At 40.6% G+C, this 16,420-nt stretch overlaps 1 protein-coding gene across 1 annotated transcript in view; it reads left to right on the top strand.

The window, feature by feature from the left end:
• Positions 1-16,420, top strand: part of syne1b (spectrin repeat containing, nuclear envelope 1b) — a 125,314-nt gene that overhangs the window by 4,305 nt on the left and 104,589 nt on the right. The window contains exons 3-16 of the mRNA XM_083792259.1: positions 5,179-5,274; positions 5,680-5,763; positions 6,664-6,756; positions 6,982-7,160; positions 7,776-7,972; positions 9,617-9,723; positions 10,800-10,907; positions 11,194-11,331; positions 11,842-12,006; positions 12,166-12,278; positions 13,123-13,291; positions 13,485-13,581; positions 13,701-13,721; positions 14,610-14,812. Of these exons, the coding sequence (XP_083648385.1) occupies positions 5,179-5,274; positions 5,680-5,763; positions 6,664-6,756; positions 6,982-7,160; positions 7,776-7,972; positions 9,617-9,723; positions 10,800-10,907; positions 11,194-11,331; positions 11,842-12,006; positions 12,166-12,278; positions 13,123-13,291; positions 13,485-13,581; positions 13,701-13,721; positions 14,610-14,812 (1,770 nt within the window). The remainder of the gene's footprint in view (positions 1-5,178; positions 5,275-5,679; positions 5,764-6,663; positions 6,757-6,981; positions 7,161-7,775; positions 7,973-9,616; positions 9,724-10,799; positions 10,908-11,193; positions 11,332-11,841; positions 12,007-12,165; positions 12,279-13,122; positions 13,292-13,484; positions 13,582-13,700; positions 13,722-14,609; positions 14,813-16,420) is intronic.

The raw sequence follows: 16,420 nt of genomic DNA on the forward strand, positions 1-16,420 counted from the left end.
AAGACGAAAATCTACACTAATAGCTGAATATAAAAAATTACAAAAATGTTATGCTGCAAATATACTGTACATAGCAACAAGAACCCCAAAAGGGGTTCCCATCCTGAATGGGGTTAATATAGGATGATGAGCAATGCACACAGTACAATGTGTATTTTTAGATTCCATTTGCCTCTGTATAATAACTTTTCTATGATCAGTTTGCCTCATTCTGTTTGCCTTGCATCATTTGTCTCCTATTATAGTGGCCTCTACATGCCAAATTTCTTTGTTCTATTTCCTCAAGAGAGGCTTTTAAAAATAATAATGCCAGAGGCTGCTTTGTTGACTGGAATGTCTTTTTACGGAGACATTAACTAAAGATGGCATACAGTAAAGCACTAGGGTCTGTGTCATTGCACAGAGCCTTCTGAGCCAATCACCTACCCAGGAAACTTCAGATACGCTTCACTACCTGTGGAGCAGTGTGTTATTTATGGACATTTTTTCATAAAGCCACCAAGCTCTCTCTCTGTGTGTGTGTGTGTGTGTGTGTGTGTGTGTGTGTGTGTGTGTGTGTGTGTGTGTGTGTGTGTGTGTGTGTGTGTGTGTGTGCATATGTATGTACAGTATTTGTTTGTGTCTGTAGGGTACATGCATTTTCATGTACATGCTTGCGCATACTGCATGTGTAGATAAGTAGGTGTGTGTGTGTGTGTGTGTGTGTGTGTGTGTGTGTGTGTGTGTGGTCAGGATTGGCAGGGAGAATGCTGCACTGTGCAGATGGAGAGTTAGAGGGTGAGGACAGTTCCCTGCAGGCAGCAGTCTGCTCCTAAGGTCCATGCAAGGCAGTGAGCAAAACAAATATATGTGTTAGACATCACTGAATACCACTCTAATCAGGCTTGAATGACCTTGCATTAAGAGCGGCTACAGTATGCTACTGTAGTTGCTGTCGGGCAGAAACCTCATATCTCCACATTTCAACACTTCATTTCACACCCTATAAGTCCTAAATAACACACGGGTGTCAAGCAAAAGTAGTGAAAACTGCTGCCCTACAAGCTCACAATGCATCACATCGAGGCACATTGTCAGCTTGTAGTAGATCTGTTATTTTCAATATTATGAATATTGTTGTTCCATTTCCTGAAAAGGTTTTGGACACACAAGGTTTCCACCTGACAGCAAGGATATGCACAATGTATAACATTAATACCCTGACAGATCAATAGCCAAATCCAGGATATTGCAGGGAATGTTAAATTGTAAGTAACAGGGAAATCATTATACAGTAAAAATACATATTTTTGCTATGACACAGCACAGTGTGCCTGTCTTCGGTGTTAGTGTTGTTTCTGCCAGCTCTTTTGTTGCAGCCTGATCTGAACCTATGACAGCTCAAAACATTAAAGGAATCTGAGTTATGTGGTAGTACTGTAAGCAGACAGAGACAAACCAAGTTGGTCTATTCTTCATTATTCATGCATCACACCCTGGTCTCTCTCACTGCATACCAATGGGACTAGTGTAGAATAAGCCAAGTCATGAAACATCCCTGAAACGGTCGTCATAGTCACAGACTGCAGGCTGCTACCGTATGAGACTCACGTCAACAGCGGACAACCAGTATAGCCGAGGAACGGCTATAACATTTTACCTCAAGCTTTTAACGATCAATTTAGACTTGATAGATCTGCTCCCCTCCTGTGAAGTATTTTGTATTCACAGTTGTAGGAAAAGTCTGCTATCTCAGTTCACCCTCAGTTTCCCCCAGCTGTCACTTTTCCATTGTGTCCATTTCCTCTCATATTGTACCACTAAGCACCTTTCCAGTGATTAGCTTTCACTATTTTGACAGCGATAGTGGGACTCTCCTATTTATTTTATTTTCCAGGACAGGGAGGATGTGTGCTTTGTAGAAGCTTTCTATTTGAGTGTCTGTATTGGTGAAAATTGGTGAGAAATCTTAATCTAAAGTAAAGTAAAATGTTAGTGCTTCTAATGTGTTCCTGCTTACTAGTAAGGCTCTTAAAGCTGAAATCCGGAACTTATTTTAATTAATAAAACTTTATTTTAACCAATCTGTATGGTAGAGTTTGGTAATACCATAACTATATCTGCTGTGGTCTCCATTGAGACATTTAGACCCTGGTATCGGGTAAGACACCTACTGTAAGTAGTTCTGCCTGAAGCCCATAGCTCAGTGTCTCCCCTGGCCAAGCAGGAGTCTTATTAATGTCTTATTAACAGAGTGCTAGACATTTTTAGACCTAAATTATTGTAAAGTTTCCTATGAGAAAGCACAGTCGTAACATAAGCCCTTATAGCTCTTTGACTCTGTGATTGATGTCTTTGAAGCAGAAACAGGCTCATGAGCAGCCCACTAATTGATGTAAAAAGAGGAGGCAACCCCGCTAGGCTAGCGTGGTTGCTGCATGGTCACTGTCCCTGAAGCAGAAGTAACAGCTGATTTGCAGAACACAGGGCAGAGAAATGCCATTTTCACACTTCTGTGCCCCACATAGCCAGCCAACTGCATCCTGTCATGAATCATGATATGTGTTGAGTTGTGAAATGACCTGTTTCCTGTGCCAAATAAAGAATTGCCCTGCCAACCTGAGCTTTTAATTAAGGCTTAATTTGCCCGTATAAATCCATGCATATGTTGTATGAATTACATTTGTTCAACGTGTGCAATGCTGTAGGACAGGTCATTATTATACTCGAGAAGAATAGAAAAATGGAGGCATATTCCGTTTAGGTGTGCACAGCACAACCTGATAAATATCCAGTGCATAGTATCTGTCAAATCCTGAGTGTTCATTTAACTCATATTCAACACATCTCTGAGATAAATGAACACAGTTAAAACTGAGACAATATAAACAGTACTAGAAGTGTTGCAGATTCTGTAAAATATGCATGTGGATAGGGCTGGGTGCAATAACCGCAATAGCGGTTATCGAGTTCATAACCGCAATTATAATTTTTTTAATTACAATTTGTATCCCACGATATTGTAACCCATTTTTCACCTGGTGCCAATTGCCTAAGCTGTAATCCTGGGCGCTACTCTCCCTCTGCCAACCTGGGGAGAGCCCCGAACTGAGCTCGTGCTTCCTTCAATGCATGAGGAGGGAGCAGGCCGCTTACTGCGCTTACTGTGATACCGTGCCGGCATGCCCCTTATATTATTCATTATTAAAACGATTATTATTATTATATATATTTTTATTTATTTAATTCAAAACAACCTTTTAGGTATCGCTCAATATGCTATACTGTCGGTAACTTTTAGAAAAAGTTGTCTCCAATCAGCTCACAACCTACATTACAAATAACAATCACTTTGATAATTTTCAGTCTGGATCCCACCACTCCATCCGAAATGCTGCTAGTCGGCCCAGCCAAACATACTGATCTGTTCAACAACACAACCATAAACCTTGATGGCTGCCCAATAACTCATAAACCAACAGTCCGAAATCTAGGAGTAATTTTTGACTCCTCCAAAAGCATCACAAAATCCGCCTTTTTCCATCTGCGCAACCTACGTAGCTAGAATCCGTCCAATATTATCACTTTGACTGTGTCCTATCGTATGGTACTTATGTCATCCATGTGTATTGACACATCGTATTATGTTATAGTGTTATTGTGCTATTGTATTTTCTGCTTTTTTGCTGTGTATTGTTGTGAAGTGCACAGAGACCCCTTGGGGTGATGTTGCACTATAAATAAAATTTAACTGAAACTGGTAATGGTAAACACAGATTTATTACCGCGATAACAAAGATCCATACTGCCCCAGCCCTATATGTGATATCAGTGGTCAGTGCCCACTTAGGGTTAAATGAGCCCATGTACTGATTTTGTTCTGAGCAGTGTGGGATCAGTACTGGGCACGATGCCACCGCTGAGGCAAAGCCACCATCTTTTCAGCTGCAGGGAGGCACTGTGGTCATTTCTAACAAGCTCTGCTCTTGTTTCTCCTGCCCATCAGTACAGGGTTACAGTGTTAATGTTAATGCTTTAAGGCAGGAGTGCCCAAAAGGTAGATCGTGATCTACCAGTAGATCACACAGGCTGTGCATGTAGACCACATGACATGCCCCTAAATATATATATATATATATTAAATATTAAATAAATAACTATTTTTGGCATCTGCCACAATTGTGACTTCACTTGATTGACTGACTGCTCTAGCCTCTAACAACAACAGAAGGCCCTACTACTGAAGGTACCTGTAGTCTATGCAACGGTAGAGTCTTCTTCTATGCAACGCTAGAGTCTGTTCTCCTATACGGCAGTGAATGCTGGACCCTGAAGCCAACCCTGCAGAAGATGGTCTCTAGATGGGTGCTACCCCAGAATCTTGCGTGCAGTACTTAACATCAGCAAAAGTACACATGTTATTTCTTGGAAGGCTGTAGAGTACTGAGCACTTTTAGGTTGGCTGTTTTTTGAGGGGCACTATCCCCTCAAAAGAATCTAACAACAAAACAACAAAAACAACAAAACAACATTTAGCTTTCAGACATGACGTCATGGACTTTTATTATTTGTGTCTGTGGCTTCCCCCTCCACTCGCCAGCGGCAGCAGGGCTACTCTCGCTCGGTGTTCAAACTGTTGTTGTTGATTGACGCAATAAATCTTACCTTTCTCTGTATTGTATCAAAAAGGGAAAGCATAATCCTATTATACTAAGATGGGATGGGAATTAATATACACAAAAACACATTTCACCCACTTTTTCACTTTTAAAACTGTGATGTGACAATAAAGTTGATTCTGATGTATTACGTAGTGGTTATACAAGCAAGCACATGCAGTGCAGGTGATTTCAGAGTTATTTCTCTTAAACAAGAGTTACAAGGTCCTATAAATGAATTGTGAAAATATTACAGCAATTAGTTGAAAAAGAAATGTACTTTTATTACTACTTGTATTTTAAGTATTTTTAAAAGCATGTTCTCTTGAATACTTAAGTATATTTAAAAGCACATACTTTTTTAATCCTACTTGAGTAATATTTTGACTGAGCTACTTTTATTTTACTTGTAGTGGAGTAAAGTTGAGTAGTGGGGTCGAGTACTCTGTGCACCTCTGCCGGTATGCCTGTCTTAATTGTGAGAATTGTCTGAATTGATGTTTGTTGTCACCTTGGTAAAACTGTGCTCTTTCTCTGCCAGCGTAAACCACCGCTAGAGGTCAACGACCTTTTTGAGGACATCAAAGATGGGGTGAAGCTCTTGGCTCTTCTGGAGGTGCTGTCTGGACAGAGACTTGTGAGTAACAACAATGTTGGATGAGCCTGTCAACCCATGTAGGCTTTATTTGCAGATTAACACAAAATGAAGGCTCAGGACCAGAGATTAACTTTTTTGTCCTTTGGTCTGGTCACAACGGGTGGTACATTTCATCCTCTGCCTGTCCTATGTACTATTTCACCAGCCAAATAGGTATTTAGATTACAGCACATCCAAATGATCTCCTTCCAAAATGGCAGTTCATTTTAGACAAACTAACCTGTTATGTCCCCTGATCATCAATTGCATTTGGATGGTGCCTAGTGTTTCCAATCTGCAAATGCTGGCATGAAGTCATTATGCAGTAGATTAAATCCTCAACATGTTGTGTGATATGGCCTCCCTTCTGTATCTTGCTCTTTTCAACTACTTCTATGTCCTCAGCCCTGCGAGCAAGGCCGCCAGCTCAAGAGGATCCACTGGGTGTCCAACATCGGCACTGCACTCAAATTCCTTGAAGGACGGCGGGTAAGTTATGTACCGATTGAAATTTGCCTTCGGATCTATAGTACTTTTGATGAACTTGAAAGTAATAATAATGATTTAACTTGTGCCCTTCAAACGGATTTCAATGGGGAATGTCTTAATGGATTTCCCTATCCACGGCACTTCACACTCTACCTTGAGAAAGGCATGAGATAGACGAAGAGCCTTTCTTGATTGCATAACCCCTTGTTAGGCCTTCTGGTTGCCCTACTTTTCACTGGGCTCCCTAAGGAGACTTATAGTGTTTGTGACCTCTCTCCCATCATCCCTGCCTTCAGTCTGTGTATCGAGGATCTCCGGTCAGTCGCCATTAAACAGCCTGTGTGTTCATATTATATACTCTACACATAGCTCTTGTTTGATGCATGATGTGTATGGGCTGGAGCGATGCTTGATTGTTACTCTCACTCTTACAAGTACTGTACCATTGCTGTGCTATTTTAATAAGAACATTTGTTTGTGATGCCTCTGACTACCTTACTTAATAAACTGGTGACTGTTTGATTGTACAGTAGAATGCAAATGCAGTGTTTAATTAAGGCAGTCCTCTAGTGTAATATCTGGAGTGGTGTTATTTGCTACAATGCATCTACCTTTCTTTGTTTTGTTGAACACATTTTTATATTTTGATTTTTCTCATCTTTTTTCTCATTCCTCCTTTTTATTCACTGGCTGTTTTCTGCCTCTATTTGCTTTGGCTACACAGCTGGTCTTTGAATAATTAATGACATCGGAGAAGTGACTGATGAATTCAAGAAAATAAACTTGAAATACATAATTCTGCCTGTGTGCTTACACAGAAAATACAAATGTACCCTTTCGGGGTAACAACTGTATTTCCTGTTGTATATTTAGTATTTTTGAATGACCCTTTTCTTCCAGATCAAACTGGTTAACATTCATGCCACAGACATCGCAGACGGACGACCTTCAATTGTGCTTGGTTTGATATGGACCGTCATTCTCTACTTCCAGGTAATATTCAGTCAAATCTACAGGAAATCCCCTTGTTTGTGTAGAAACTTGAATAGATAGTGTACTTACGGTTTGTTCTGATCAATATAGCAGATATAAGAGATATGTTAGTGAGTGAGCGAGCGTGCGTGTGTGCAGTGTAGTAGTCTAGAGATGGCTCAATGACTTAACTTCCTGCGGTTATACAGTGTAACTGCTTTCTTTGCTTCCTGTTCCCATTTTTAGATTGAAGAATTAACCAGTAACCTGCCGGCCCTTCAAGCCCTGTCCAGCAGCAACTCTTCTCTGGATAGCATGGCCAGCTCTGAGACCGGCAGCCCTCCTATGAAGAGGAAAGTAGTCCCCAAGTTCCAGGGCAGTGCCAAGAAGTCCCTGCTCCGATGGGTGCAGGTCACAGCTGCAAAGTACGGTGCTTGTTCCAAGTTGCTTGCTTTCTGTTTATAAAATGTTGCACTATAATCACTATTTCCACCTGGGAATTGACTGATTTCAGTCTAATTCTGACTGTGATCTTGATATTGTACCTTGACCTTTGACCTTTTTTAAACATAAACGTTAATCATATTTGGGGCAGCATACTGATCATTCTCAAGTTTCAGGACATTTCAGATCTGTTCACAAGTTACATTACATGAACCTTTTTGAACTTTTTTGATTATATTATTATTTTATTTCTATATATTATTTCTTGGGCAGTTTATTGCCATTCATTCTAAAGTTATTTAGTAAATGGACAAATAGACAAACAAAATAAATGGGGCAAAAATATATCATAATACTATATAATTTCTGTTATGTGTGACTAACTATATTATGAACTATATGTACATTCTATGTTGTTTATATGTTTTATTTCTTTATAACTATATAATGTATGTAGCCTATACATTGTGCATTGTAAGCAATGCATCCGTTACATTATATACAGAGTATGTACATTATGCAATATTGTAGAAGTCTACCAAAACACCACTAATTTAAACTAAACTAAATTAATACTTCCCTGTGTGCTTATTAAGGCGTCATGGCATTGAGGTGAGGGACTTTGGTGCCAGTTGGCGCAATGGCGTGGCCTTCTACTCTGTGGTTCACGCCATCAGGCCAGACCTGGTGGACATGGACGTGGTATGCAGGAGGAGCAACAGGGAGAACCTGGAGGAGGCCTTTTCCATTGCAGAGAATGACCTGGGAATCCCTCGTCTGCTGGAGCCAGAAGGTCCCTTTTCTCTCTTCATACTGACAATGCTGACTGAATGTGACTCAGAAAGAATAGCAGTAAAGATACTCGTAATAACGTAGAAGATTACTGTGCATTGATGTCAAGTCTGTGATTCAAATCAAACAGCAGAAAACGCAATTCATTAGATATGAATCAATCTTAGTAAATACATCAATGCATGATGAATGGTGACTTTGTTATTATTATCCATGCTGAAGAAGAACATAATTTATTATTCCCAGTTTATTTGCGGCTGTGCAAGAATGTCTTTGGAGTTTGGATATGAGGCAATCTGCAGCAGCAGCTCTGCAGTCATGTCTGGACTCTGGAGAGAACGGGGGAGGATGGTAGGAGGGTGGAGGAGTCGTAATATGATGCACAGTGAAACATCTCTGCTTTTAGATCAATCCTGATTTTCAACAAAGCTAAAGTCAAGGATCGAGGTGACAGTAGACGTGTCAAATTAGCTTTCAGTCTTTCTGAGGATTGTTAAATTTAACTTTCCTTCAGGACATTAAAGTGTTTTTTTATGTCACATTTACGTCATACAAACATGTCATATCTCAAGTTTTTTTATGCATCAGACTGTGATTACAGTGAATGACCCTTACATCCGATTCGTATTCTAAGGGCCGATTCATACTATTTTAGAATAAAAGTCGGTTCGGCGCTGTAGAGCCTACAATGTGACGTCATTTGAGGTTCGGGGGGGCGAGTACCGTCCTAAAGTCGGCTCTTCGTAGCCTGGTTAATAAACCAGACTAATATCGCACGGATCCGCGGGATATTAGTCTGGGGAGGCTCAGCTTGGATTTCATTTCCAGGGAAACTTTTTCTCTTTGACGCAATTGGTCAGAGCTACTGTCAGTCAAAGGTCTCAAGCATTGAACGTCACTGTACCAAAGCCCGCCTATATTGCATACCGTGTCCCTATTGGGCGCACACGTTTTCGTGTGTAGAAAATGGGCGTACAATTGAGCCTCTCCAGACCGAAATCCGCCGGTAGGCAATTTTTTTTTGCCAACGGCTGATTCGGTCTGGTTTATTAACCAGGCTAGGCTCTTCGGTGCTCTTCTGACAAGCCGAAATCATTTCGGCACTACAGCGCCGAAACAGCGATAAAATAGGAGTATGAATCGGCCCTTAGGCGCATACATGTATTTGGGTGTGGCTGAGACCGCCATTGTCTTGGAGGTGCAAACATAGATTATCAGCTTTGAGTTTGTGAGATGGATCGTATAAAGTAATATATGTACAGTATGTATGTCCTAGTGCAAAACTATGGTTAAGTATCATAGTGCATGGACCAGCATGTCCTGCAACATGAAAAATGAAAACAGGACGTTCAAATATGATTTTCTCTAGCTCCTGAGCCACACAAAAGGAGCCAAGTCCACCCAAGAAGCACTTTGTTTGCACCTTCCCCTATTTGTATTTGCACATATTAGAGAGAATGGTCAAGTAGGTAGGGCTGGTGAGAATTACCCAGAATCTCTCAACAGTTAATATCAATTGATTATGGTTCACAAATGTGTCCTGTGCGCGCTCGTAACACTCACACGAAAATGAAAATTGGCTTATGCTTTCTATGGGAACGCAACCTTGATTTGAGTTTATCAGACTCTGTGTTTTCATCTGTAGATGTGGATGTCGACAAGCCAGATGAGAAATCCATCATGACATATGTGGCTCAGTTCCTCAAGCACTACCCCAACCCTCACCACTCTGAAACTGACGGACAGAATGAGGTACCTCCATTACTCTATTGTTTTTACTGTAGGGTCAGAGCCAATATATACAGTGTATTACAGTATCATAGATACTGTAACATAGATGCCGTATGTTCTCATCATCTTAAGAAAACCTGCTATTGTGGTTCTCAATTGTTGTGCAACAGCGCTTGTGGCTTATGTTATTTTTATGCCAATCTTTTAAAGCTACAATCCGTACATTTTATGTTCGTTGTTGCAAAAATGTCCGAACTACAATAATGATGCCAGTGTCCAATCAATGTCAATTAAGTTATTTGAAACAGTGAACTGCACGTCCACTGTTTCAAATAACTGACATTGTCAGTTGGTGTCCTACCCGACAACAGGGTAAAACTTTTGTATTAAAATCGTCACGGATTGTAGCTTTAAAGATATAAATTAGCATGAATCTGTATATCAATCAATTGATCGATCAGTCAATCAATCAATCACCAGCACTGAAGTCTCCGTCCTTGTGCACTCATTTCATTTCTCCATCTATTCACTTTTATTTTTTTGGGCCATATTAAGCTGCTTCTTGGCTCAATTCCAACTTTTGCGCTCACAGTCCCAGTTTTGCAGGTAAGTGTTCATAGTAGTTGCATGTGTATGTTTGCTGTGCATCCCCTATCTCAGCCTTTCCATTCCATCCCTCCCTCCCACATCCATTTGGTTCTTCTTTCCCCTTATTACTCTTAATGCTTTTTTGTGCTGTGTTTGCATCTCTCTGTGTGCTGCTTACCTGGATAGTTTGCTCCCCACGATATAGAGCAAATGCTTGAGGTATGTGTGACTAAATTTAATCCGAGATCTGAGGAAGATATCTTTAGTATCCATGATGATCCCTCCCACATTCATAAAACTACGCTTCATATGGGATATCTGTAAATACTGTTTTCCTCTTTGATCTTTTTTTCCCCATCTGGAATGTCAGTATGGTGGGATTTTCGTTTTTTTTATTTGCAAGACATTGGCCTGTGGATTATAAAATGCGGATTAGATTAGTTTATTTAATATTTATTTTACCCATGACAACATGCTGTCTGTCTGCTTCCCGGGGTGCATGCTGACAGAGAGAGGAGCGGAAGGTGCTCAGAGAGCTTAAGGTGTTCCTGGATCAGTTGGAGAGAGACGTGCTGCGGGCCCAGGGGGCCGAGGGCAACCTCACCGACAAGTACCAGGTGAATCAGAGCTACATCATTGCATAACATTCTGCTTGGGGAAAGAACAGAAAGGAATGGAATAGAATTGGAACTTTATTTCCCACAAAATATGGTGCTAGAATTTGAATAGGGGAATAAAGTGCCTTGGATAAAGGCATTTACCATTAACTCCTTAATCAGGTCATGACATGACTGAGATTCCAGTGCATATTACAAATGCCTCTACATGCATGGATGCCTGTGATCTCTTTTTCCTCAATTCTTATTTGTTGCTGTGTTCTCTGTCTCTTTTTCAACATGCCAGGCATTCAAGAGCTTTCGTGTTCAATACGAGATGAAGAAGAAGCAGACGGAGCCACTGCTGCAACCAGTTCAGAGGGACGGGAAGCTGTCTGTGGACCAGGCTCTGGTCAAACAGGCCTGGGACCGTGTGTCCATCAGGGTGAGTGTGGTATTGTACAGTATAGTAATAGTACATAATTAGTAATTCATAGGCCGGATAGAAGGGAAACTGAACTTAATTCTTCTATTATTATTAACCGCCCCGAAAAAAAGACCACATCAATTTATCATTATTTGAATTCATGTTGGGATATCATTTTCTTTCTGTTAGCTGCAGAACTACTAGCAGTCTGTTATCTCAGTCATAATGAGAGAAGCGCAACCCATTGCCCTTCTCTTCCTTGCCCTCAATAAAGTGTTCATTGGGGCGCAAAGCTTTGAATCGGTGTTCATTGGGAGGGGTGGGAGAGGGGAACAGAGCAGGTTTTTGTTCACTGGGTAGACCGCTCCTCTGCACCGACACAGCTTGTCTACTCAGACAACTCTTTTGCAGCGCTAATGCATGACCCCATGTGGAAACATGGTTCAGATTGGTGTACTGTCCTCACTGTTGGGATCTTTGCTATAATTGTAATGTACTGGTTCTAATGGATTTCCGTGTCCTATGCAGCTGCTGGACTGGCACATTCATCTGGACAAGTCTCTGCCAGGCCCCCTGGGAGTGATCGGAGCGTGGCTCCATCGAGCAGAGATCGCTCTCAGAGAGGAAATTCCTATCCAGCAGGTCCACGACGAGACAGCAAATATTATTCATAGAAAGCTGGAGCAGCATAAGGTATGGCAAATATCACATGGATGGTTGCAACGTCCCCAGATTTGTTTTAGTCCAAATGGAAGTGCATGGGAACATTTACCAGCACTCACAATTTAATGTCACTGTCATTGAAATTATGTGTTGGCATGGATTTGAGTATATTGTGTTTACACGTTTCAGGAAGTATTAAAGAATCTAGAATCACACAGACAGACCTTCCATCAGATCCACAGAGACCGATCGGTCAATGGTGTACCTGTCCCCCCTGACCAGCTTCAAGACATGGCTGAACGGTATCTCCCTTGTCACACCTATTTGTATTGAATAATGGATTATTGTCTCCACCAGGCCGAAGGCATGAGGAGAGAGTATGTTTTGCACTATATTACTCCTCCAGATTCTGTCCAAAAATCCCGCAAATTGTTACACACTATCTCTATAGTCATGTGTTCAAGATGGATCTGTCCGATATTTCATATTCCATCCTAATTGGCTGACATTGGCTTTCAAAGTTTGCAGGATTGGCCCTTTTGAAACAAAATTCCTCAAATCATGAACGCAGCATGCAATTTACGTGAAATCTTTCACAGACTTTCCTACTAGGCTGAGGAATATATCCCACCCTTTTCACATTGGCCTGTCATAGCACCACAACAGGTGGATTTTTGGAACAAAATGCCTCAAATCATCCAATTGCCATCAATGGTGTAAGAACAAATGGCACCCTTTTCACATTGGCCTATTATTGCGCCACCAGGAGGCCACAACCTAACCTGGCCTGGTGGAGACATGTGCCCCGAGGGGCACTTTTTCTAGTTATTATTGTATTGAATCTTTGCAAAGTATGACATTACAGCAACTAATTTAGTAGTTTAATACAGGAGATTATTCTAATATATTGAACATAATAGCCCACCACACTACTGTATGTTCCGAAACCTTGTTAATTGAATGGAAAAGCAAGACAATGGTTCTTCCCTACTAGTATAGGCCTTGCTCCAGTCAGATCAGACCCGATAATGAAGTTTAAAGAACCTCAACCATCTGCCTTGTGGAGGATAGTGTTGTTGTTGTTTTTCTTCACCCTGCATCGGAAGTACAATTTAATGATTGCTCAAAATAAACCTTTATGTGCAGGTTCAATTTTGTGTCCACGTCGTCTTATGGTCACCTGATCAAACTCGAATTCTGGGAGATGAAGTACCGTTTGATGGCATTCCTCATCTTGGCTGAGTCTAAGCTCAAGTCCTGGATCATCAAATATGGACGACGAGACTCAGTTGAACTGTTGTTGCAAAGCTACATTGTGAGTTGGAAATGCTACAGATTTCTATGGCTATATGAATATAATATAATATAATATAATATAATATAATATAATATAATATAATATAATATAATATAATATAATATAATATAATATAATATGTGTATAATTATATTTCGCCAGATTTATCTAAAATATGTCTGTACTTTTCTGTTTGTGTCTTCCTTTCCAGGCATTCATTGAAGGCCACAAGTTCTTTGAGCAGTATGAGATAACATTCAAAGCCCTCATGCAAGCTGCAGAGGTTTATGTCAAATCTGATAGTTCAGGTGAGATTCATTCTTTTTTCTTTTCTTACTTTTGTGCTTTGTGATGATTGTGTTTTTGCTGCGGGCATAATAAAGCAAGCATTCTAATTATTCACTGTTTCGTCAATTTCATGATACAGGTTCTAAAACCTGTAACAGAGGTAAGTCTAAAAAACCCTGCACCAATTTTAATAGACTGATGGAATGCTCTGCCATTGCCTTGATTGGTTTCGTGCCTCCTTTTCTTTGTTTAATCCCTGACACCACAATTCCCTGCCTGTCTCCTAAACTACTATCCTGAAAAGTATGGGGGGAAATGGAGTTTTGTCTTCTAATATACCGCTAACACACAAGTTTAACATTTTAATTAAATTGCCGCAACATTACTATCTGCATGGCACATTAATGTTCACTGTAGCTGGAATGCTGGAAACCATTTGGCATGATATTTTTCAAGTGTAATTGTAATTTTCATGTTCATATAGAAATTTAGGGTGGGATCTTATTTAAACTGTGAATAAGGGCGCTCAGGTTGTGCAGGGGTAAGGTCCTGCCTTCCACTGCGGAAACTAGGGGTTTGAATCCTATACGAACACTCCTCACTCTGTGTATCAGAGGAGTCACTTGATAGTCTACACTACAGGTACTCTCCCGACCAACTGTATGAGTAGCAGTGACAACTGACAAGGGACTACAATACACAGTGAATCAGGAATTGGCAGAAGGACTAATTTGGGATATAAAATCACACCTGTGTGAAGTGAGGGGAGCTCTAATCATCATCGAGAATGGTGGTCCCTTATTGGCCAACGGTTCCCACCGACACACACATGCCGATTTGCTCAGATACATATGAAGTAAATTATTATTTATTTGTTATTATTCATTGCAATGTAAATAACATTTAATGTTTGTGTTCAGACAACACAAACATTAAACACTATAGCTGAATGTATAGGATGGGCTAGTGCCCCTCAAAAACAAAGAAGACGGAAACCCTGTAACTATGTTCAGGATACATTCTAACTTCTTCAACGTGTTCTCCACAGTGGATGAATTAGAGGGGGTGAGTAAGTTCCTGAGTGACACAACGGCCCAGTGGAAGAGCCTGTCAGTGGAAGTTCGCTGTGTCCGCAGCATGCTGGAAGAGGTGATCTCAAACTGGGAGAAGTACAGCAGCACGGTGGCTGGTCTGCAGGCCTGGCTGGAGGATGCTGAACAGATGGTGAACCAGTCGGAGAACACCAAACGAGTAAGTAGAATTATGAGTAATTTTCATTGTCTCCACCAGGCCGAAGGCATGGGGAGAGAGTATGTTTTGCACTCCGTCCGTGTGTGTGTGTGTCCGTCCTTCCGTCCGTCCGTTATTAGCTATTGCTAATCTCCGGCACCATTGGCCCGATCCATGCCAAACTGTGCACACACACTCCCTGGATGCCAATGACTGCCCCAAATATTCCTCAACGGCCTGTTATAGTGCCACCATGAGGCCGATTTAGACAAAACACATTCCTGTAGATAACTCGTACACATTTTATCCATACATTACACAATTCGGTATATACACTATCTCCATAGTCATGTGATCAGCACGGATCTGCACAATTTCCCATCTTCCATCCTGATTGGCTAAGATTGGCTTCCAAAGCTCACATGATTGGTCCGTTTCGAACAAAATGCCACAAATCACAAACACAGTGTCCAATTTCCATGAAATTATACACGCACATGTCCACTAGGCCGAGGACGACATGCCACTATTTTCCCCAAATTAGGTGGCGCTATAACAGGCCAATTCCTGTTTTTACCTATAACTGCATCGATCTGTATACAACTTACTGTATGTATGCAAACTCCCTAGAGGCCATGGAAAAACATTCAGATTCTACACTGATTAGCTAATTGCCTTCCAAAGTTTTCAGGAGTAGTCCGTTTTGAATTATATCCTCAGAGATGCTATGAGTGATCTGGCTCTGCATTTCCTCAACAAAATGAAGAAAATTGTTGCAACAAACAAACAAACAAAAAAACATGTTTATATTACTCCTAAACATTTTGCCTAACATCACATACAGTACACTCCTATCCTCCTGGTGGAGACCTGTTTCCAGAAGGGCACTTTTTCTAGTTTTCTATAATACTGTATACTAAACATGTATTATTCATGATGATGATTCATGATGACTATTTTTATGTTTATGATGTATTACTATGTTTTTTGTTCTTGCTTACTGTAAATCGCTCTGGATTAAGAGCGTCTGCTAAATGCCTAAATTGTAAATTGAAAATTGTATTATGGTAAATTCAAACATCAAGTAAAAGCAATGGAACGATAATAATGAATACATTTCTAGTTATTTCTAGTTATATCTTTATCAATTAATTTAGTTGTATGTACTAAATGACAATAAAGGCTTTCTAATATAAATTATTTTGAGTAAATTCCTGTGAATGTAATTTAATTATGTATGGTATTTTTATGGGTAATTACAGCTGAAGGTAATAACATTAACTGTTGGCATGTTTCATTTAGGCCACTGTTTCTCAAAGTGCGGTCTGGGGACCCCCAGAGAACCTTGACAAGGTCACATGGGATCCCCAGCTAAGTTGATAGTTAGGAACTAAATGGGCCCTTACTGGACAAGACTGTAACTTTCAGTGTCCAAATTGAGCCAAACTTAACACTGGGGTCCCAAAAATCAAACGGAGGTCCATGGCCTAATTCATTCTCAACAAAGGTTTATAAGGGTAATGTTATTGTCATGTGTGCCAGGATGAAGAGCTCTTGTATAGTTGATTTTGTGCTGGCACACAGAAACACCTAGAACAAGTTCCTGAGCACAGCATATATACAGCGGCA

This window comes from Protomyctophum parallelum (genome assembly GCF_964188405.1).
Source record: "Protomyctophum parallelum genome assembly, chromosome: 20".
NCBI lineage: Eukaryota > Metazoa > Chordata > Actinopteri > Myctophiformes > Myctophidae > Protomyctophum > Protomyctophum parallelum.